General features: G+C 44.2%; 3 protein-coding genes across 3 annotated transcripts; 1 reads left to right on the forward strand and 2 right to left on the reverse strand.

Annotated features, from left to right (window-relative positions):
- The first annotated feature begins 1,632 nt into the window (after positions 1-1,632).
- On the forward strand, positions 1,633-4,516 carry LOC143525720 (protein LBH). Its single transcript, XM_077019975.1, has 4 exons — positions 1,633-1,772; positions 2,614-2,692; positions 2,881-3,101; positions 3,542-4,516. Exons 2-4 carry the CDS (start codon positions 2,618-2,620, stop codon positions 3,660-3,662), a joined length of 417 nt encoding a protein of 138 aa, XP_076876090.1. The 5' UTR covers positions 1,633-1,772; positions 2,614-2,617; the 3' UTR covers positions 3,663-4,516.
- A 3,276-nt stretch (positions 4,517-7,792) lies between these two features.
- dact3a (dishevelled-binding antagonist of beta-catenin 3a) lies at positions 7,793-16,541 on the reverse strand. Its single transcript, XM_077019976.1, has 4 exons — positions 15,914-16,541; positions 11,118-11,223; positions 10,653-10,763; positions 7,793-9,433 (listed from the first exon to the last, which is right to left on the reverse strand). The coding sequence occupies exons 1-4, from the start codon at positions 16,136-16,138 to the stop codon at positions 8,025-8,027; spliced, it is 1,851 nt and encodes a 616-aa protein (XP_076876091.1). The 5' UTR covers positions 16,139-16,541; the 3' UTR covers positions 7,793-8,024.
- A 996-nt stretch (positions 16,542-17,537) lies between these two features.
- On the reverse strand, positions 17,538-20,581 carry hint1 (histidine triad nucleotide binding protein 1). Its single transcript, XM_077019977.1, has 3 exons — positions 20,384-20,581; positions 19,235-19,339; positions 17,538-17,851 (listed from the first exon to the last, which is right to left on the reverse strand). Exons 1-3 carry the CDS (start codon positions 20,492-20,494, stop codon positions 17,687-17,689), a joined length of 381 nt encoding a protein of 126 aa, XP_076876092.1. The 5' UTR covers positions 20,495-20,581; the 3' UTR covers positions 17,538-17,686.
- Between the last annotated feature and the right edge of the window lie 3,202 nt (positions 20,582-23,783).

The raw sequence follows: 23,783 nt of genomic DNA on the forward strand, positions 1-23,783 counted from the left end.
GGACTCTGTGGGTTCACTTTTATGTTACACAATTTTTCTGCTCTTATTCAATGAGCAAAGCACACAATTCCATGTCGAAGTATTTAAGAAGTACACAGAAAGGGATCCATTTTAAAGATACTTCCTGAAAACCATTCATTGATATTGCAAAGGACTGATGTTACCAAACTTTGTTTTCTGGATATTGTACACTACAATACATCTTCTTTGCCAATGCACACAAGTTGCTAAAAAAAGCAATCCTTAACGTTTTATTTCCAAAAATCAGTTTGATCATCGCGTCATTACTGAATGACATTACTAAAAAAAAGAAACAAACAGGGTCCTGACAGCAGTGATGTCACTAGTGTCGTTCTCTTTTACACGGTGGAAACCTGAAGAATGTAGCGCAATGTTAGCTTGCTGCGAGGACTACAAAAAAGGGTTGCCGTGTGCGAGGGAAAAGAAGACGTTTTATAAGGTCTTTCTTCTACTTTTGGGGAAACTATGGGTTTTTAAACTGAAAGAGAAATTTATGATACCAGTAAAATGTCTGAGGAACAGGCAAACTGCATTACCTGCTCAACTGACTGGAAAAGGACCAGAAGTCTGTTCTGCTATTCGTGTTATGGCGCCCTCTTGTGGTGAAGCTTGGGAGTCAGTTGCAAAGCCTGAAGTTCCATGCACGACTAGGACTGTGAATGTAATATTTTTCACCGACTTTTGTGTTGTTCTACTTAGTGTTATTTATATCATATTGTATCGACACTGAAATGCTCATTTTAGATCACATGTTTAGTTCACATATTCTGGAATGGTTGATTATTTTGAACCCATGACTCCGTCTGAATAGTCGTGTCATTCCTCACTCCCTCTAAATATTCTTGTCTCATTTTTATCTCGGTGGTGTCAGCAGGGAGAGGCTTAGCAGCACATGGTAAGGTGATGATAGATATTTATGGCAATTTATAAACATAATGGTGACTAATGACTTCTTAGTTTGTGTCATTTAAACAGCAGCTCCATCCAGTTCAACCACCTGATTTACAGCAAAACATAATAAACAGTGATCTCCTGAATCAAGCCAATTTTTGAATTCGTTACTGTGTCCGTTAATGTCTCGAGGGAAGGATCCAGCCAGGGGTGGAGCTCCATGGAAGATCTCAATCACAGAGAAATGAGAAACATAAAGAAACCAAATATACTATGAAGCAGCATTCATGAGTCAACCAACTGGCACTGTCAACCTACACAGTGTGTAAGAGTAATTATAAGAGTAATTGTCTTAATGTAAGTACTGGTATTTAAATATATAGTGCACTGAATAGTGTGTGTGTGTGTGTGTGTGTGTGTGTGTGTGTGTGTGTGTGTGTGTGTGTGTGTGTGTGTGTGTGTGTGTGTGTGTGTGTGTGTGTGTGTGTAGAATAGAAAAGTGGCATGTTTGTACACGCACAGGGGAGTGGTCTTACCTGGAGCTCTTAAATGACCTGAGACAGTAATCTTATACGACAGTAATCTTAGACTTATCTCATACGGAGGCAGAGAGAGAGAGAGAGAAAGAGAGAGAGAGGGAGAGGGAGAGAGAAGAAGAAGAAGAAGGAAAAAGAAGAAAAACAGGAAAAAGAAGAGAGGTATACTAAGAGAGAGCAGTAGTGTCAGTCTGCTTCACCTGAGGGCACGTCGTGGGACTCAGGAGAATAGTGCATGCAGAATCAAGCAGAGTCACACGCGTTGCCGGCTTGATCTCACCCTCAGCTCCACAGACTCTGGGTCCCGAATCTCACCCAGCACAGGTAGGTCCAGGAACACTAACCCACACTGCACCAGTAATAGAAAAGCACAGTGTTATTTGGTGAGGATTGGATCTATGGGGAACTGAATTGATAAGACGTTTTTTTGCCAGAGACTTGCAGTGGCAAGGACTAACATAATTGGGGAATTATGTGAATTGGTGGCATTGTTGAGGAATAACAATGCTGGGGCTATTTTATTGGGTGGATGTTTCTGGACAATAGTATTGTAACAGAAGAGGTGATATGGCTGACTACTCGGTGCTGTAGTGATTGGTGTATCTCAGAAAATCCTGCTGCGTCATAATGGAGGAACTCTGCCCCTCACGAGGTTACAAGCCTGTTATCAGTGGATTATTGTCTCTCTGCGCACACACACACACACACACACACACACACACACACACACACACACACACACACACACACACACACACACACACACACACACATCCTCCACTGTAGCTGACACATAAACCATAATAGTTAGAAATGAATTCTCTCTCTCTCTCTCTCTCTCTCACACACACACACACACACACACACACACACACACACACATATAGATAAGGATAGACCATATTCTCTTCTGAAATAGAAAATTATTATTTTTCTTATTATTTTATTATTATTATCATTATTTATTCTATAATGCTCTAAAATGATTAAGTCAATGAAGTCCTGACTGTTTGACTAATGCTCTTTACAGAAGAGAATTACTTTTTAAAATCCTGGTGTTTTCATAATGCTCTCTCAATAATAATTTCTCTCTCTCTCTCTCTCTCTCTCTCTCTCTCTCTCTCTCTCTCTCTCTCTCTCTCTCTGTGTGTGTGTGTGTGTGTAGTGTGATGGACTCTAGTCAACAGGACTGCTCCATAAAGAAGCTTCATCTGCAAAGCAGAGAGGAGTGTATGCCATACCAGGTATTAAGATTTACACATTCAACGCAGTATCAACTGATTCTGTGTGTAATTCTTATGGGAAATCATAGACCCCCAGGGCAGTAGGATTTTAATTACTGATACTTCTACAACAGTGTTAGATGTAATATAAGGATCAGCTCCCACCTTGGGCTCTTCCAGTCTGAGCCACCGTGCTCCTTCTCTAACAGATCTTCCCTGACTCGTCAGAAGATTCGGAGATGTCACCGATGCACCAGAGAAGACGCCTGCCCTCCATAGTGGTGGATCCCACACAGGCAGAGGAGGACAGGGGGCAGCTGCCGTGGCCTCCACATAGACGGACCTCCGGGCAGGAGCAAGAGGATGACTCCTTGTCCCAAGCCAACATCTTAAGCCAAGGGGAGAACGTGGATGCAGACAGAGAGCAGCGGTCAGTGCAGTATGATTGCCACAACGTGTAGCTAAAAGAGACTCTCACATCATGAAATTGAACCATATTCTAAAGTTCCAGAACCCATATCAAAATTCAGATCGATTACTGTACCAGCACATACTACAATACCAATATGGAGACCATTGTTTATTAAAAAGTATGGTAATAATCCACTTTCAATGCTAACTTTGGAACATATAAAAGCAACTATTACAGCCATGATTATAACTCATTGAGATCAGTGTCTATGGACTCTGGATCTATGGCAAAGTACACAGTATGCAGTATGTTTCAGGGCTCTGTGTCAGTGTACACACTAATATTGGATCTTCTGAAGGAGGCAGATCAGTGTGCTTTAAGGAACCCCATGTTAGACATGCCCTTGAATAGCTTCTATTCCATATTGCACTAATTCAACCCTTCTCTGCTTGTTTCAGAGGGGCTCATACCAAGCACTCAACAGCGAATGCGTCACCTGGACTGATAGACCACACCCTCCTAACTCCTCCCCCATCCCCTGAACCCTCAGAGGTGGCCCCGCCCTGTTTTAGAGGTTGAGTGTCCAATAGAAAGATCATACACTGCAGTTCATGTCTGTAGTTCTTCCTTACTAACTAAACTAAATGTCAATAAAGACGACATGCTTCATTTTTTTCTGATGAAGATAAAGTATTTACATTTACAGAGTGAGACATTGTAGGACAGAATGGAATAGAAATATTAAGAGAAGACAAACATGAATTGCTCAGACAACTCTGTCCATGTTTTTATGTCCAATAACATCTCACCCAGTGTTATTGTGTCTTTATTATTGTTGTTACTGTGTCTAGAACTCAAAAGTAAGTGAAAACGCACACATGCATTTGTGCGAACTGTTATACGCGGTAAAGAAGCCATGGTACTCCTGTCAATGTACTAAGTGTTACGGAAGTCATAGTGTGTCATGTATTGTACTGTACAATAGCCAACATACCACAGTGCTGAGGTGTCTTATTCTCTCCACTGTGCCGAGGGCTGGTGATGATTTAAGAGCCCTGTGAAGAGGGGGATTTAGAGCTATACCAGGTATTGGATGGCTCATATGAAAAGAGGTTCTTAATCCTATATAATATTTGTCACACCTCTACACTAAAGCCACATTATATTAACCATTCAGTTGTGAACTTTCTTTCCCAGTTGTGAAATATAATCACATCAGGTAAAGTAAAATGTACTGACAGTTTACTGCCTTAGCAATTTCTTCCTTCTTTTAATCTCTATGAAGCCCTGTAAACAAGAAAATTCCCATTTACTAATCCGGCCACATGAGGGCGCAAGAAAATAAATTTTACATAATCCGGTTTAAACTCCAGTAGTTGCTCTTTACAACGCTGTACACAAGTAAACATCTTAATAAAATTTAATTTGTGCAACCTTGTGTAAAACAACTTCAATGGATTGTGATCAACTCTGTCGAGAAAAGAGAGAAAAACAGTTGATGAGAAGATTAAAAAGAGAGAAAGCTGTAGTCTTCTTCATTCAAGACCTTACAGAAGGGTAAACGTAATGTCCACTGTAACCAAGAGCAAGTAACAAGACAAGATGAAATTACCCAATGTTTACAAATAAATAACAGTCTACAATACACTACCAAGAGATTTTGAATCACACTCTCACACTGCCCATATTTCCTGCACCAATCTGTCAGACATGCAGGGCCGAACACTGTCAATCAAAGCAAGACCCCTCCCCTCCTCCAGTGGCTGGGGGAGGGGCATGTGATCTGGGACTGGGCCTAGACTAGCAGGACACGGAGCAGCTGTCTGGAAAAAAGGCTCTTATTCCAGAGATCCTGTGCTCTCTCTCTCTCTCTCTCTCTCAGTCCTCTCTCTCTCTCTCTCTCTCTCTCAGTTCTCTCTCTCTCTCTCTCTCTCTCAGTTCTCTCTCTCTCAGTCCTCTCTTCCCTTCACTGCTCCGTTGTCTGGCAGGGCTCCCAGACTCTGGTATGCCTGCAGACCCAACCATCTTCGAGTACACATAGCAGTCCTGGTCTGTAAAAAGGCTTTAAATCAAGATGAACAAAGTGAGGTTTGTGTAAGTATGTGCATTTATACATGCAACAGGGAGACTACAGGACAAGATTAGGAGTATCACAGGGACTCTATATCATGAGAGATCTGGTTAATCTCACCAAAGTGTAGATCCACAAAGTATGAGAGAACAGAAGCACAGCTCCAAAAACAACTTCTGAAGATAGAAAAAACTAAACCGTTACATTTTGCTAGTATTCACGAGACATCCATGTTCTCTGTGAAGTTTTAAACCATAAACATCACTAATATACCACTTTATGATTACACCTTTGCAATGCAAAATGTTAGGAAATTTGAGTTTCAGGGTTTCTGTAGCACACCAGGAGAGCTATTTAACACAGGTCTGATATTATAGCAACATTCTCTGCTCTATCTCTCATCCTTCTGCAATGTCTGATCACAGGAGGGCCCAGCACCCTTTCCTCTGTCTAATATAAGCCAGATGTGGAGAAGGGATTGTCTCGCTAAAATCCGCACCCCCTCCCTTTTCTTTTTGGCTTTTAATTTCTCGTTTCTGTCTTCGTTTTCCTCCCTCTCTGCCCCTCCCCCTTTTACAGGAAATTCTCCAGGTTCTTGGCCTTGAAGGGAGCCTCTTTAACCACGACCAGATGGGGAGAGAGAGAGAGAGAGAGAGAGAGAGAGAGAGAGAGAGAGAGAGGAGAGAGAGAGAGAGAGTTACAAAGTGGTTACAAAGCTTCTTTCTTCAGACTTTATTGAGCTAAAGTCAGCTTTGGATGGGCAAAGCCCCACTTCTCACTGGCTGCGGTACTGTCCGGCTACGGGCTTGAGCCCCTCACAAGACCCGCTCGCCCGTTCCTCTTATTAAGCTGGCGCATCACTGCCTCCCTGCAGTCAGCGACTAGCTCCTACATCACCCTCAGTGGGGCAAAACAGCTCCATCCTATCGCAGCAGTTTCATGAAGCTCAGGGTGAGCTTTCTCACCAACTTTAAGAAAATTTCCTGCATGGTCAGTGCAGGAATTTGGCAAAGCCGACAGATCCTATCAGAGCGGTCTCTGCGTCCATAAATGGGCATCACTTCTTGGAGAATCGCTCATGGATTTCTTCTCTCATTCTGCACTCTCATTCCCAGAATGGAGTCTTGACAAGCAAACTACTAAACACTGATTCCTAATAACCATGATCTGTGATCTGATTCAAAGAGTAAAATTAGCTTTGAAAGGGTTTTTTTTTTTTAAGATTTCTGATGTTGGTTGTGTCATCTCCACTACATGAAGTCTACACTGCTGACACAACATATCAACTGACATGCTCAGTGAAGTTAGTACTCACTTTCATTTATTTCATTGGGATTCATTCATTTTGTATAATCACATGTGATTAAAAGGCAAAGACATAGTCAGGTATACTACAATGTCCAAGAACTTCAGTTGCCACAGGCCATGAGGCCTACTGGTGCCTGCTGCCAGGCAGCTGTGTGAGCTTGTAACATTACCGTTTGTTGAGAACAGACTTTGGAGATATAACATTGGTGCAACCATCTGAATTGCGCAGATACGTCACGTGCGTCTGCACCCAGCAGGTATTTCTTCAAATACACAGCAGTTGTTGAACCGAGACATGATTTTTTTTTTCTTCCATTCAGCCCTGCTTACCACCAAGGCTGAAGCAACAAGACGCCTTTGGAGTGACAATGTCGAATGAAACCTGTGCACAGATCATTATCCTCACCCTGCTTGAGCTCCACTCAAGCAGTTATGAAGGAAAGTTCATAAAATTGAAAGCGAGATTAGTTGTGGTCCATCTGGGGTTTATTATCTTGTTAGGTTTCTACTTAGGGCTAAGTACGTGTTTATGTGGAGGTGGATGTGGCTGGACCTCCACCAGTGGTACGCCAGATAGGACCTTCCTAAGAACCATAGCTCCACATTGACATCACAGCCCAGCCCAGCCCAGCAGCCTGTGCTCCGCCTCCAAACCTGTTCCCCTTCGGCTGCACCCTGTAACCAATGCCAAACTCCAGACCTCCGCTAACCCGGCTCTCCGTGCCCCGCCCCTGTGCCCCACCCCAGTCCTTCCCAGATGGGCTGCTCTGTGCTGTGTGTGGCCCAAGCCCTGCCCGTGTAAAACTGCAGGAGCAATAAGCTTCCTCTCGCTGCACATGACGGAACACCCATGACTCTCTATTGCTCCACGTCCCAGTACAAAACAACAGATCTCCACCCAGGTCAAGTTTAGCCAAAAACAACGTTACAGAACATTGCAGACATAAATGAAATTAACAGCATGCATAAGATTTCTTCCACTGCAGTGGTTAATAGGCAACACCAGTCTATGAAAGGTCGCTCTGTTTGAAGGGCGCAAGCGGAGTGTCGTACTGAGCCATGGCCTGGTTGATCTTCATGTGATCTGCCTGTATTGTGTTTGGAAGGAGTCCCCATCCCAGTCTCAGGAACCTTCTCTCCTTTCTCTGGATCACCGAGCCATCTTCATGTCTTCATTCCTGTCTCGTGCTACTGTTATGTGGGCTGCTGTCTGTGATGTGAAGCTGTAATTATGTTCTATAGCTGGTGGTTGTTGGCGACCTGCACGCAGGAGCGCTCCTTTAACACGTTCAAACACAAACCAGCGACTCTTAAACCACAAACATCCTAATCACATGGTCCAAAATCTTTATTTACAGAGTACAAATCATATATACAAGCACCTTTACCATATACACAGATATGGTTAGGCTCAGACTCACCACAATCTGAAGCCAACAGTTGGAGCTCAAATCCTTCTGCTTTTAGTCAGTCTGCAGAAGTTACCACTTCACACTCACAAACCCTACCGAGTCCCTCATAAGCCCATGAGCACGGAACCATCTCCCCAGGTGGGCCGGAGTTCACACGGTGGTCATGACTTTAAGTGATCCGGTCCGAAAACGCAGGATCTTCTTCTTGAGAGCGTGAGAGGCTTTGATCTTGACTAAGGCTTTCGGCTGGGGCGAGGCTCCGGGCGGGGCCGGGGGCGAGGGGGGAGCCAGCTGGGGCGCCAACTGCTGGGGCCAGACCAGTCCGCCGCTCTCGTCCGAGTCACTGGTCATGGAGCTGGAGCCCGGAGACTCGCCCTCGCTCAGGCTGGACTCCCACTCCCCGGGGACACCGTGCTTGTAGCCGCCGTCCTGCCGACCCGGTGAGGCGTGTGACGCGCAGTCAGAGTGGAGGAGGTGGGGCTGGTGGAGGAGGTGCGGATGGTGGTGGTGGTGGTGGTGCGGGACCTGGCCGTAGGTGTAGGGAGGAGGGGCGGGGCGGGGCCTGCGGGAGCGTCTGACGGCCTGCTCGGGTGGAGGCTCCGCCTCGTCCTGGCTCAGCTCCAGCGTGGAACGCCAGCGGCGGTGGCCCAAGCCGCCCTGGGCGCGTCGGCCCCTGGGCTGGCCGGCACGGCCCGCGTCACGCTCCACCGTGCTGTACTTGCGCTCGGGCACGCCCCTCTGTCCCAGCAGGCTGTTCTCCGACTGCGAGCGGCAGGCTTTACGTCCGGGCTTCTTGGCCGCCGCCCGCTCCTCCGTGAAGCGGCACTTCTTGGGCGCCGCGCGCGGTTTCGCCGCAGCCCGTTCCGGTGAGTAGGCGGGGCGGCCGGCCTTCGGCGCGGCGGGAGCTCGGTTGGTCCTGGCTCTGGCTGGTGCCCGGCACGGTTGTGCAGGGATGTATTGGGCATTGACCAGCTGTTCGTCCGAGGAGGGCGTCCGGGGCGGCGCGTACTGCTGCGGTGAGTCTGCCTCGCTGCTGCTGGGATCAGGCGCCCCGCAGGGGAAGTCTGGGGAGGCGGAGCGCAGCCCGGCTAGCGCAGGCCTGGCGTAGCGCGCGGCCAGCTGCTCCTCGGGAGACGGGCCTCCCAGACTGTCCTCCTCTAGGCTGTAGGAGGCCCAGGCTGGCCCCTCAGGGCTGGGGGACGCCCTGCATTGTTCGGGGGTGAAAGCAGGTGCCTTGCGACACAAGCTACCCTGCCTCGCCACGCCCCTAGCGTCCGGGCCCAGGCAGAGGCGAGGCTTGCAGTGCCTCGAGGCCAGCAGTCGGCGCTGAATCAGGCCCATGATGTAGGTCTCCACACGCTGGACCTGCCCGGGCCCGTCGGCAGGGCACACGCCCTCCTCTCCGGATCCATAACCTGCTGGCCAAAGCCACGCCTCCCCTTCCGCTCCTCTCTCTGTTGCACTCGCCAGGGGAGCTTGAGGTGAGGAGAGGACCCGGGGACCCAGACAGCGTACCCCGCTGTCCTGCAGCCTATCAAGACTGGCCACCAACATATCTCCTACGGTCAAATAAAAGTCAAATTCAGGTGCAACCACAACACAGCAGGGCAACCAACGAGAGCTAACAAACAGATATTAAGTAAAGTTACAGTTAAGGCCAGACAATTTAAATTTTTAGAATTTAAATAACTTATGTTTTATAAGTTTAGCTTGGTGAATATTCAGGGACCACAGCAGCGTATATGTCCCTATCAGATACTCACTTACCAAATATAACTATACACTTATCTCGTTACCACAAGAATGCGATGAGGAAGATTCTGTCACTACATGGATCTGATGACAGCCTGAACCTGAGTTACACAAGGTCATAAAGTGTTTCGGTCATTTAAGCTTGATGGCTTTTCCTTCTGAGCATCATCTCAGTGTTGTGATCATAAATGTCCAGCACAGTCAATAATCCAACTGGTCACTCTAACATGTACATTTCTCTCTGGCTTCGACAGGTTTGGGCATAAAAACAAATACTGGTTGGTATTTGTGATTAGACAGTGAAAATAAATATTAGGCAAGTTAATTCGCTCCTGCATTACTTACAATGCAGCGAGAATTTATACAGTATCTCATTGCCACTTGCAGGCAAGCCACCAGTTCAAGAGTCCACTGGAATCTGGAGCGTGCAATGTTCGCTACACAAAGGTCACCATGATGGCATGCACACACTTTACAGAAGCTTGTGCTCAGGTTTGATTGGTAGCTGCACCATTAGACAGTGGTCAGTTCACTGTACTCTCACTGAGAATGACCGCAGTCAGTCGTGCACACGTTTACAAGAGAGCTGACTGTACGAGTGTCACGCAACAGGACAGACGTGCTACAGCGCGGGACTGTGACTAATCTGGGAAATAACAGCATATATAAAAAGGCTTTAAAGAGAAACTAATGACATGAGATTGAGTGTGTGCGTGCATGCATGTGTGTGTATGTGTGTGTATGTGTATCCGTGTGTGTATATGTGTGTGTGTGTATGTGTGTGTTCTCGTGCTATCACAGAGTCTTTCTCTGTGTCCTGGGCTCTGTATGCACACAGCGAGGTCTCATGACTGAACAGCAGCTCTGTGCTGCAGGACTTCAGCTGACGCAATTAGAGGAAGTTGCAGGTTTAACCCCTTCACTGCAGGGAGTCCAGCTTCAGACGCAGCCAAAAAGTGGAAGAGAGGGAGGAGAGAGAGAGAGAGAGACGGTGGAGGGGGGAGAGAGAATGCTTGGGCTTCTAACCAGCAGTCTTGGGTCTCTCACTGGTACAGGGTGCTTGCGTGTGGAAGACGGCCCTGGGAGACATCTCTCCTGAGTCCAGGGGACACAGACTCTCACCCTGCTCGTAAAAACCTGAGCAAATTCACAAGATCACACACACATACACACACGCACAAAATAAATTAATGCAAATAAACACAATAGCAAGGACTTTGCTTTTGAAGGGGCATGACGGCAGATGAATGAGGTGAGATTAACAAAGTGAGAGCTACAGCAGTCCTACTTATAAACCTACTCTCAAAATATCACCACAGGCTAAAAGAAGACCAGTAGGACAGACTCACTGGGACACCAGGGTCAAGTTCAGTAGAGCAAACAAACAAGAATCCCTCTTCCCTTCAGAAGTTTATTAGTGTACTGGATTCAACTACTGAATTTAATACCCATTTAAATCGAACAGGAACAGAGCGGTGAGTTGAGCCGTACCTGAGTTTGGTCCACTGTATCCTGCATCAGTAGAGTGTTTCTCACAACTGCTCTCTGTGTCAACCCTCAGTTCGCCCACCTGCTGCTGTAGAGCTGCCATTAATCTCTACACACACACACACACACACACACACACAGCTCATTAATGTCCCTGTGTGACTTGCTCTCTATGTATGAAGACAGAGAGCTGCTGAGACTAGAGATACACAACATATACTATATAGCGTCGTTGTGATTAGATTAGTTTATGAAAACTAAATGTATAAAATCTAATCCTGTTCTCTTTTGCAGTTTTGTACATAACGCAATGTACAAAAACTTCAAAAACTATTTATGAGAAGTAAATACAATTAATTCAGCAAATAACAAAGGTTAATATCTGTATCATTCATATTTGAATAATATATTATAGTTTATTCCAGGTTTATTGTTGTGGGGTTGCAACCTGTTGGCTGAGATGAACATACTACAGTCATATACTCAGAGAAGGAAAGGGCTTTTATAACTATACTGCTTTACTAGTTAAATCTGTCTGATACAGTTTATTTAATTTGACGATTTTTATCATATGTGGACGATCTTTGCATGTGGAGACTTCAGCGAGGTTAGAGACCTCCTGAGCGCACGCATCGATTCCTGAGCGTATGAACAGGCTGTGTCGGATTCCCGGATGAGTGAGAAAGAGGGTGAATCAGTGTGTCATCCCATCACTGCGTACGGTCAAACACCATGAGAATGCAGCGTGGACGTCTGGGAAGGAAAGGACAGAATGTTCTGTTTATGAATAGATGGGAGCCTGTGTCCCTGCCTGTCCTCCCAAATTGTCCCATCACCTGACTGCTCTTTTCTTGAGAGTTATGGCTGTTGGTTTGCTGCCTTATTTAATAGAGTGGCCTAGGAACACGTCAGGAGGGTGAAAAATTAAACAATGATGGGCAATGCTGGTAATGGTGTAAAAAAACCCTAAAAAGATTAATTTAAAAAGATTTAAGAATGCTATTTCCCTACATATGCACAAAGACACACAAATACAGAGACACAATGTCTCTCACAGCTGAACACACACTGTATTTACATTGCTAGAGTGCAAAATGACATGCAGGAGTAGGTGGCATATGGCCCAAAGAAACAGAGGGAATTGTCACTGCACTGCAGTGTTAAAATGTGCCAAGACCCTCGTAAACTGTTTGACCAGTGACCAGTTAAACTTGGACAGTTTGATGGAAGGTTTGAGAAAGGTGTGAGGTTCTACATCCAAAGATCTAATACTTGAGTAAGGAGACATTTTGTGTGAACAGTTTTGTAGCTTTTGGTCACTCTCCTTTACTACATTTGGAAGAAATATTTAAACCAATTTACACCAAACTAAGACCTTTCACAGAGAATGTTCTGCTATTACCAAAGACATGTTTACTGAACAGAGGTTTAGGATTCAATAGCTTGGGCCTCACTATAAGCACGGCGGTCTGAAAGAAACCCACATGGGTTTGTCTGAACAGTGAGTGGAGTTGGAAGAGTTGGAATTTATGAAAGCCTTCCATCACTACGGATGAAACCCTCACCCAAAACTCTATAGCAGAATTCTATGTTGCGCAACACTTTACAAAGGGAATACTTGTGGAAAGGGAAAAGGTAAACACGATATGCACAGCTTTACTGTAACGGATCAAATCAGTGTCTTGGATCCATAACAGACCTCGTTTAATTTTAATGCTTGGGATAACGTTATCACATGCTGAGCGAAGCAGCAAGCTGCATTCACAAACACTGATTACCCAAGTGCTAGCAACCCCACCATCAAAGCAATGCAAATCAGGTTACAATGGACAAGCTACAAAGCTCTTTGAAATGTGATGCATTAAGTACAAAACAGCTTTTTCCTTAAGTGTGCTTTGTTTCTGCGCCTCTGTAGCAGTTATAAGATCTGCTGATGACTGTTTGTGTAAATGAGCTAATGCAAGTGTTGGCTGAACCGCTGTGGTTTTCAGGGCTCCTGTGAGGCCACTGGCTAAACGACTGGGGCCTGTTCCATCATACCCTCAGCCAATCAACACCATTCTGGGGCCTCTCTCATCACACCCTCAGCCAATCAACACTGTTCTGGGGCCTGTCCCATCACACCCTCAGCCAATCAACACCGTTCTGTGGTTGCTGTTCTGCTGTAGTCAGGACGTGCGGCTCTGCCAGAGACTCTACATTACCGAGACCGGGGCGGGCAGGGGGTGGGTGGCAGTGGAGGCCATGTTAACGTTAGCTGGATTTCTTCATGATGAATATCGCATAGCTGTGCTATTGGAAGCTACTCAGAGCTGTGCACTTGAGTCTCAGAGGATCCATTTAGCTCATTATTTTAGACTAAAAATGTAATTTTGTAAATTGCACACAACAATAAAATTGTCTTATTAATAATTGCAAATTCCATAGCAGTGCTGTAAGCATGTTGACAGTTGATAAACATTTATAGCATCACTGACAGACAATTCAGCCAGTGTCAAGACTTGGAGCTATTGACAAGAGATCTCTTCCTGCAAAAACACAGTCTATGTAGCTAAATGGCTAAATGAATGCACTAATAAGACAGCACTATTCTAATGTTCAAATGATATGCAACATGCGTTTATGGAAGTATGAATGGCTGAGGCAGAACAATGGAACAGATCAAATTCTTGAGCAGATGATGCAATGAGGAAATTCCATCAAAGGGTTTTGGGAAGAGTTTTCAAATGAGGATGGGCATGGGATCTTCACCCAATCTCAATTTCAAAGGCTGCTCATTCCACACCAGGACGCAGACCCCACATGACGTCTTATCTACGAAACACAGAGTGGTGCCTGGAGGTTGCCAGGAGTCTGCATCATGTAACCCTACCCCAGCCCTGCATCCCCCACAAACTAACACCCCCCCCCCCCACCACCACCACAACCACCCCCACCCCACCCCAGCCCCAGACAAAAACCACCCAAAGACCGTTAGCTTAACCAAATGATGTAATCACACTTTCTGATGATAACAGCATGGAAGTCTCCAACTGAGCACAGAAAAAGACTGAGGAAGACATTCACACGCAAACAAGATTCCCTTGAATGGTGAAATGATCATCTCCCTGCTCTCTGGCTTTAGTGCCAGAGAGCAGGGAGAGAAACCGTGGTAAACTGTGGTAATCAGAGCACCAAACTAACAGCTATTGCCCCTCTCTCCTCGCCACAAACCCTGGTTCTCCTCGCCACAAACCCTGGTTCTCCTCGCCACAAACCCTGGTTCTCCTCGCCACAAACCCTGGTTCTCCACGCCACAAACCCTGGTTCTCCACGCCACAAACCCTGGTTCTCCACGCCACAAACCCTGGTTCTCCTCGCCACAAACCCTGGTTCTCCTCGCCACAAACCCTGGTTCTCCTCGCCACAAACCCTGGTTCACAGAGCCTCCCAATCTAGGTGTCTTGGGAGGTACTAGTACAAAACTTTTTAAAAGTAGCTTACTACCCTGTGTACCATTTGTTCTCATTGACATCCACCTTAGGGCCTGCTCACTATTAGCCACATGGTAAGACCCCTCATCTAACAAATGCTACTCAAGAGACTGTTCATTTAAATACAGAGTTATGCAGCAGGGCCCACTGAATCGTGGACAATAGAATATCTCTTTCTAGACTTATCAGTCAGAACAACCTAGCACTTCATTCCCATTTGACACACGCACGCTCACAGACACTCTCGAGCGTCCCTGGGTCACCAGACAAGAGAAGGACCAACGATAAAAGAGTGTGTATGCGGACATAGTTGGTTGAGGAGGTACTTTCCTTCACAATGTATATGCGAGCAGGAGAGTGTGTCTGCGTGCGCTTGCGCGCGCGCACACACACACACACACACACACACACACGGAATGTGGACAGTATCACTGGCTGCTTTCCCAGCTGTTACCTACTGTCAGATTGCTGTCAGCACTGTGATGCCAAGAATAAACTGCTCTAATGTATAAGTGCGTGTGTTGAGCAGAACTCCTACAGCACATCTCCTCTGGCCTTGATAGCCCTTAGACCCATCTCTCTCACACACACACTAACATATGGCAGTTTGCTGTTACACAACCCCTCCCCACACACACACACACACAGAGCCAATCACATTCTCTTTTGTCTCTTTGTATTAAAAAGATGAACATCTCTAGTCTCCTTCCCATTCTGTGTGAAAAATTGAGTATAAGGTCCACAACATCAACAGTTACGGTCACTCACAGGTTACAACCGCTGGGGTGCAGGTTTACGGTACATGCTAGAAACCCTCATCACTCGGCCACCTGTGGGATGAGTTCTGCCAATAAAATTACATTTTTAATCCATCCAAAGTTTGGAGTCGGACCCACATGCCAAGAAGTAGGAGCCCGCGCAGTGTGCGAGCACTTAAGCGAATCAAACTTTAACTTCACTCATCGACCATCAACATCAGATGCACTGGGCCCCATTTTAACGTAATTATTCTGCAACCGCAGAGTTTCTTGGAATAAACTCCTACTTATAAAAGCCCGTTTCAATAAAACAGCCTGGCATTTCTCTTGTTCCATTTGCTGGTCCAGACTGTAGACACTACACAACGGGTTCTGCACTTGGAAATAACGTTTCTATACCTAAACAGACCACTGATTATAGTCTACCAGCCATGCAGGCGATGGACATCTGCCTGGCCACCGACACAAACTTTTAAGTTTAACTTTTTAATCAGGCTGGACTCGATTTCATTTTCTTCAGGCAGTGTAAAAATAACCTTATGTGAACCGTGTATTAAAACACTCTTACCTGCTGCCCTCGGTTTGTAGAGTCGGTGAAAACGTGCGATGGCCGAAGCACACTCCAAGTCGGACGGCCAGAAACGGAGTCTCCGAGGGTCAGAGCACTTCGGACCAGGCACTGGTGCCGCTGTTTGAGCATCTCCAGCTCACACAGCCCCGCCAGACTCGCCTCCAGTCGCTCTTTATACCGACTGCGCTCCGTGGCCATCGGGAAACAGAACGCGCGGTGCATCGTTGGACCGTTTTATTAACCTAAAGAAAATAAAAAGCTCAGCAAGCGTAACGTAGCCCACATTAACTTTCCTCTGGCAGTGTCCGGAGTTGTATTCTAGTCTAATATTGCTCAGCCTGTAGGTTCACCATGTTCAGTTTTTCATAGGATCCTTGGTTTGAAACTGGACCGAACGACAAAATCCCTCCAAGACTGGACTCTACTCCATTCTCCATCTCTCCTCCGGGTTGGGTTTTTTTCCAGCTGTCAAATGTTAATTAGCATACTGCCCTTCACGGTCTCTATTGGTTATAGACATTCCCGCTGTATTAATATTCATGATTCCCTTCTCCTCAAATTCCGATTCTTTTGGGTCGCCGGTTGCAAGAACGACAGAAACTGGGAGTGACTTTTTTAATCCAAGCACACATGACTTTCCAAAAAGTTTTAATAATTCAGAGTATATATTTCCTTTGTGAGCCGGACATATGCGCTCCCCAATTCCTTTAATTTCCAAGTAGTATACATATTCTTATTCATGACACACGCGCTGATCAATATTTATTTTGTCTATTTCACAGTAATTACTAGACGAGCTTTCATTAAAAATTCATGTGATGTTTCTCAAAGAATAATTAGCAACGGCCACATCAAAACGTTATGTGTAGGATAGATTAGATTAATTTAAGCTAATTGTCTTTAACGTTTCAAATGGACTGTTGAGGTCTCAGAACCAAGCTTCTGTCAGGCACCCAATAATGCCAAAGTCAAGAGCATGAATGCGTCCCTACCCCACTGCACCCATGACTTGGTGTAGTTTGGAACAACAAATTCAAGAGTAGTTATTCAAAGAGTTGTTTCATTCATAGACAATGTCATCATGAAATACAGTTGCTTCTGCACGACAGATGACTTGATTGACGTTACATAAAGTAGATAAGTAGATATTGGAGTAGGTGGAGTAGATATTGCTTAAAATTACGATCTCGTGGGGGGGGGGGGGGGGGAGCAATGGAAATAGAGGACAAACCCAGAGGGTTAGGAAAGAGAGCGATTGACCAAAACGCATAAATAGTAATACAAAAGTGCCCTCAAGTGGATTTGTACCTGTACTACAGGCGGAGTGACAGGCCTACCGCTTGCAATGGAAAAGCGCTAACTGCGTTATAGGTGAAGGGAAAATCCATCAGAGGTGGACGTTCCAAGTTTAGAAAGTAAAAGTCCTCACCAAGATTTTGCTCAGTCTACCTGGATTGTGTTGATTCCACTAATTGTACCTGGCTTGCACTAATTAGAAAATCCATCAAGTTTGAACAATATCCTGGTGAGGACTTTAACTTTCTGAACCTGGAATGTCCGCCTCTGAAATCCATTAGATGGATAATGCTATTATTGTGCATATCAATGAGAGACACGAGGGTGACAGCTGATAAGTGCATTTATTTTTTCCCCGTTGAATCATAACAGATTAATATGGCAAGAAGCTACTGTGCATGCCTGGGTCAGCACTGTTGAGTGACCACTGGCACTGACAATGATGCAGTTTGAAGTTGATCAGGACTCCTGTAGTTAGCCTGGAGGCCAGCCCAGCTGACGGCCACCCATAACATGAATGTGGAGGTGGTAAACAGACTGGCCCCCATCAGGACCCTCATTAATCACCAGCCGGTAGCCCTGAGTTAATCCCGCTTGCTCTGCACATTTTTTGGCGACAATCATCAAATGTCCGAGAAGCTGGGGGCGTGTGAGAGAGAGAGAGAGAGAATAAAGAAATAGCATTAAACTATATGAACAACTGACACGCACACAAGAAAAAAACATGACTATGACTTCAGAAATGTACCTTGAGAAACATTGCAACTGAAGCAGACATATCAAGTTAAATTCACCACGCCTCTGAATGTCCAACTGCAACTTTTATACTAGTGGCGACTTTTAAGCTACAATTTATGATCAAAGTACTCAAATCAATTAATTAGAATCCCAAACTTACTGAAATTTCATGAATAGGAATAAATTAAACTGTGCTAGCCGAAACTTTAGATGAGATTTACTTTAACCAGTTTTCATTTGGGGAACCAATGCCATACTACGGAAACATTCATTGGTCTGGCCTCTGTATCATTTAAAGCAACAATTACATTTTCTATTGTCTTTTTTTTTTACTGCTACTGTACCACCATGTCCATTTGTGAAGCTGCTCTATGAGCTTCTAGAAAGAGCAGTACTCTGAAATCAAGAGTTTATTTAGCAGTGTGAGAGCGTCCCTCTTTCTCACTCAAGGACCGAACCCAGAGTGAATATAGCTGTTGTTTTGGTGTGATGTCTTGCTGTTGGATTTTTTAAATCCTTTTTTGCATTTGTCTTTCTTCAAGAGGTTTCTGCTGCTTGCCAGGCTGCCGTCGTAAATAAGAACCTGCTTTTAATGACTCACCTGGTGAAATTAAAGGTTACGTTTATAAAAATATTTCAGTTGGGAGCAGCAAATAAGCTTAACAGTAAGATGTTGATATTATCAAATGGCCAGCTGACCCACTGCACTGCTCTAAGGAATGTTGCCAGATATCCACAGATCAATCAGTAGCACCATGTGAAAGGATGAGGTGATGATCACACATTATAGTGGGTTTGGACATTTACTCCCTGGGTCATTTCTGAACATGTACAAACTTTAAATATTAAGGAATAAGAAGAAGGTATTCAAAATGAATGTAGCAAAACTACTGAATTTAGTACATTTAGTGAATAAATATCCCACAATCCCACTGCAAGTCATGTGATGGCCTGGTTATGCATTTGAGCATGTTATTGCTACTGCATAATTCCCTTGTTTTACTACATCAAACAAATTTACTACAGCACTTATATGGTATAGGCAGTTATACTGTGAATTTATGTATGCAAACCATACATTGATATTTTTGACATTTCATAACTATGTGTACAATATAAGAGAAATGTCTAATATATGTACATTTGTCTATGATCTGTATAAATAGAGAGAAGAGCTAGTTCCCTTTTGGATTAAATGTATTCTGCACATGACACACATCACATTTTAATATGACAAGAAAAAGTGACAAATTATGCAACCTGCAGGAATAGGTCTATACTTACCTCTTTGTCACCATCCACAGCTTTTGATATTTGTGTGATGGGTTTTATGGGAACAACCAAAATATGAGTTGGTGCCTGTGGGGCCACATCATGGAAAGCTATACACTTTGAGAAGAGAACAGAAGAATATAAATCAGTACATGTCAACTCAGTCACTCAAATGGTTCTTGCTGCATATGCAGCAGGTCATCATACATTTCTTTTTCAAACCGAAAGTTTTAAGTTTGATGGAAGTATTGTTATCTTGTGTGATGAAGAGGGACTCGTGAATGAAAATGCATTGAATACATCGCCATTAACAGCTTATTTATTATTTGATACGTCTTTCAAGAACACAGTGTGCTAGATGTTCTAAGTATTACTAATCGCACTGGTGCAGGTGTGGTTGGTAAAAAAAAAACCCAACAAAACACGTAATCGTTTTGACAAGGAAATCGAAAACAAATATTGGGCAGCCTGTACAAGAGACTGAGACGTTGCGGATTTAAAAACTACGCTACCATCTTATACGACGGAGTAAATAAAGCACTTAGAAATGTTAACACTAAACACATAAGTTTCTTGTTTTAGAGAAATAACTGCCTTTATTTTGCATATATGCAACAGGCCCTCACCTTCCCCAACCATATCACTATTAACGTGTCTATATCGCCAAGCAAATATCTAAAGAGACAGTTCAAATTGTGCTTGATAGTCTGAGTTTAAGTCAATCGTGTATGAATTTGCACCCTGGCCGGATTTTGCACTACAGGCTAACGTTATCTACATCAGCTAACGGAAGGGAACTTGAACACAACACCTGCACACCATCAGATGTGAAACCATCAGTAGCCACATACATATTTCACATCAATATTTTATATTTCGCCCCTGTTCAGAATGGAGCTCAAGGCTGCTATCAGTCCTAAAGGATAAACTGCATATTTATAGCAGCTCTCTAGCTAGGAGTCGGGTGGTGTTGACTACAAATGATCTTGTAGCGCCAGGAAGCCAGTTTATTAATAGTAACGCCATTTAAAACTACTAATAGTCTGCTAGCCAGTCATTCACCCGAATCGACAATGTTAGTTTGCTAGCCTAGGTGGCTAAAAAAGCTAAAAGGGCTGGATAAACGCTGCTATCTGTTATCTATACCTACAGAATACACACCTGGTCATCTTCGTAAACTATTTTAGCAGGAATCTCTTTCCTAATAATTTTCCCGAAAATTGTATCTCCTCCAGGCTGCGCAGACTGCGCTTTAGCTATCTCGTCAGCCATTGCTCGCAGTTGGCTAACGTTAGCTAACTACCCACAGAACAATCGAGCGCAGACAACGTCGATCACGCCGCATCGACAGTCCACGAGACGTGTATGGCGCTAGGACTCAACCAATCAGGTTGAAGGGGTTTCTGAATCTGATCTTCAAAAGATGTCCGTCGGAAGTTTACTTTCTGCGCGTCCTCTTTTGATGAACGTAACTTCCGGGACGTCTTAAAGATCAGTTGAAGGCCAGCTGTAGCGGGAATCGTTAGGCTGCGACCAGAATTTGGGCTTTACCTCTGTGGAAAGAAAGTCGTAAATGGAAACTATTCCTCTAAAGGCTCTTTAAAATAGTTTTTTTTGTTTCTAAAAGTGCTCGCCTTTATCATGTTTCTCAAACCAGTGTAATATATGCAGGGCTATAACAGAACTTTGGGTTAGCTTTTATTTGCCGAACATTCGCATAAAGAAACTAAATTTCGAGTTCATAATGCTTGATTGACTTCCATTTAGTTGGCAATTTTAGCCAATTAGCAAGTAATGACTAAGTGTTAAAGAAAGCAATGGCAAAAGAGTTCATACAGCATAACAGACCTAAAATGATAGAGTGTATGTCTCTAAAATGATTACAGTAAAAGAAAACAAAGGGAGTTTAGGTCAGGTGATTTGAGTCAATAACAATATACAGTGAAAGTGATTTAAAGAAAATAAGTATGGGGCTAGTGTTAATTGTAGTAATTCTATGGTTGAAGGAAACGAATTATACTGGGGTTAGTCATAATGACAGTGATTATCTGGATGAAAGGAGTTATAAGAAAACTAATCTGGGGTCAGTCTTAATTATAGCAGTTAAATGGCTGAAAGAAGCTGTAGTGAAACGCGATCATGGTTGAGTCATAATTATGAAGATTTTGAGGTTTTAAGACTACTGGGCTGTGGCAAGTAATAATAACAGTAATTATACAGTTGTGTGAAGCTTTCATATTAATAATTAACAAACAATATAAAAATATTTAAATACAAATATATAAATAATTATTGAAGAGGGGCAGCGCCCTGACTGCACAGTAGACCAGCAACATAAGGAGAGACACATGGAAGGGGGGACACGGTAGGTACTTGGCTACTTCAGCCTGTATGTGTGTCATTCATCTGTTTCATAATCAGGAATGGAGCCAAGTTTCAGGGCTTCAGCATGACACTCCCTTTAAGGTGCAGGTTGTGAGATATAATATAATATAATATAATATAACTAGCTCCTCAGGTTTAGTTTGCTCTAACACAGCAGAACTAGTTAAGGTGTTCCAGTATATTACGCAAAGTTTTCTTTTGAATAGGGCTGAGAGTGGAGCAACTGTAGCTCTGAAATTGCATATGAAATGTCTATAAAACCTATAAACCATTGTAGCTCCTTTGGTGTGTGCAGAAGTGGCCAATTAAGTACTGCTTCAACCTCCTTACGCTCCATTATGACCCCCTTAGAGTTAATGACATATCCTAAATAGGATATACAGTACTGTGCAAGCGTCTTAGGCAGGTATGGGGGAAATACTGCAAAGTAAGAATGCTTTAACAAGTCTTATATATATATATATATATATATATATATATATATATATATATATATATATATATATCCTTTGCCTTCAAAACAGCATTAGTACCTCTAGGTACACTTGCTTGCACAAAGTTGAAACACAGTCATTAACTGCAACAGAAACAGCTGTGAAGAAGGCTTAGACTGCTCCAGAGATGAGACTGTGGAGAATTTTGTGTCACGGGTCATACACCATGGCAAGACTGAACACAGCAACAGCATACATGGTAGTTATACTGCACCATCAAGGTCTCTCCCAAGCAGATATTTCAAAGAAGACTGATGTTTCAAAATGTACTGTACAAGTACAATGTACTTTTGAAGTAGCACAAAGAAACAGGCAACACAGAGGACTGTATATGCAGTGGTCAGCCAAGGAAACCAAGTACACCCCATGAAAGACACATCATCCTTGCTTCCTTTTGAAACTGTAAGATTTCCAGCAATGTCATCAGTTCAGAACTGGCAGAAATCAGTGTGGCCTAGGTACACTGTTCAACTTTTCAGAGAAGTCTTGCCAGAAGTGGTATTGATGGAAGAATTGCAGCCAAAACGCCATTCCTTTGACATGGAAACAAGGCCAAGTGACTCAACTATGCGCAAAACACAGGAACTGGGGTGTAGAAAATGGAAGCAGGTACTCTAGAGTGAGGAGTCAATATTTGAAATGACAGAAGGCAGTTTGTTCACCAAAGGGCTGAAAAGCATTACAATAGTGAGTCTCTGCAGGCAACACTGAAGCGTGGTGGAGGTCCCTTGCAAGTTTGGGGCTGCATTTCAGCAAATGGAGTTGGGAATTTCATCTGGATTAATAGTGTCCTCAATGATGAGAAATACAGGAAGATACTTATCCCTCTTGCAGTACCATTAGGAAGGTGTCTGATTGGGTCCAAATGTATTCTACAGCTGGAAGACAACCCCAAACCTACAGCCAATGTCAGACAATGTCAGATAACTATCCTCAGAGTAAAGAAGTACAAAGAGTCCTGGTGTGACGCTGGGGCGAGGCGACAGACAAGACAGGAATCCTTGCTTTCGCTTCCAAACGTCACGTTTATTTTACAACACAAATAGCGCTGATAGTGCACGTAGAACACGAAACACTCAAACACACGTATGATTCTGACAACGACGAGCACAGGACACTGCGCGAACGCACATTAAATAGACAAACTACATAAACCCCACGTGATGACGAGATGAGCCACAGGTGAGACGAATCAGCACACGACGTAACCGCACCCACGGAGATCCACTGACGCAGACGAGTAGACGCAGACGACGTAAACACATGCCCAAAAGGAGGGGTCAGGGACCTCAATGTGACACCTGGCAGTGATGATATGGCCCCCACAGAGCCGTAATCTCAACATCATCAAGTCATTTACACGAAGAGACAGAAGAATTTGAGCAAGCCTACATCCACATGTGATTAGGAGTCCAAGATGTTTGGAACAGCCTCCCTGCTGCTCCCAATTCTCCATTTAAGTGGCACATATAGCATGTGAGCGGGACAGTGAGGATGGGGATTGGCCTCGATAATCTACGCAAGGCCTCAAACCCAAAACTAATCAGCCAGCCACACAGGAAGCTGACTTTGAGAACAGGTGATACTGCGATTACAGAGATGTTTAGGCTTCTCACAAGGTTTACCAGTGGCTCTAGAGTCATTCAGTGATGGAATGATTCCAATTGTGGAGAACCTGTAAA

This window comes from Brachyhypopomus gauderio, chromosome 10 (genome assembly GCF_052324685.1).
Source record: "Brachyhypopomus gauderio isolate BG-103 chromosome 10, BGAUD_0.2, whole genome shotgun sequence".
Classification (NCBI taxonomy): domain Eukaryota; kingdom Metazoa; phylum Chordata; class Actinopteri; order Gymnotiformes; family Hypopomidae; genus Brachyhypopomus; species Brachyhypopomus gauderio.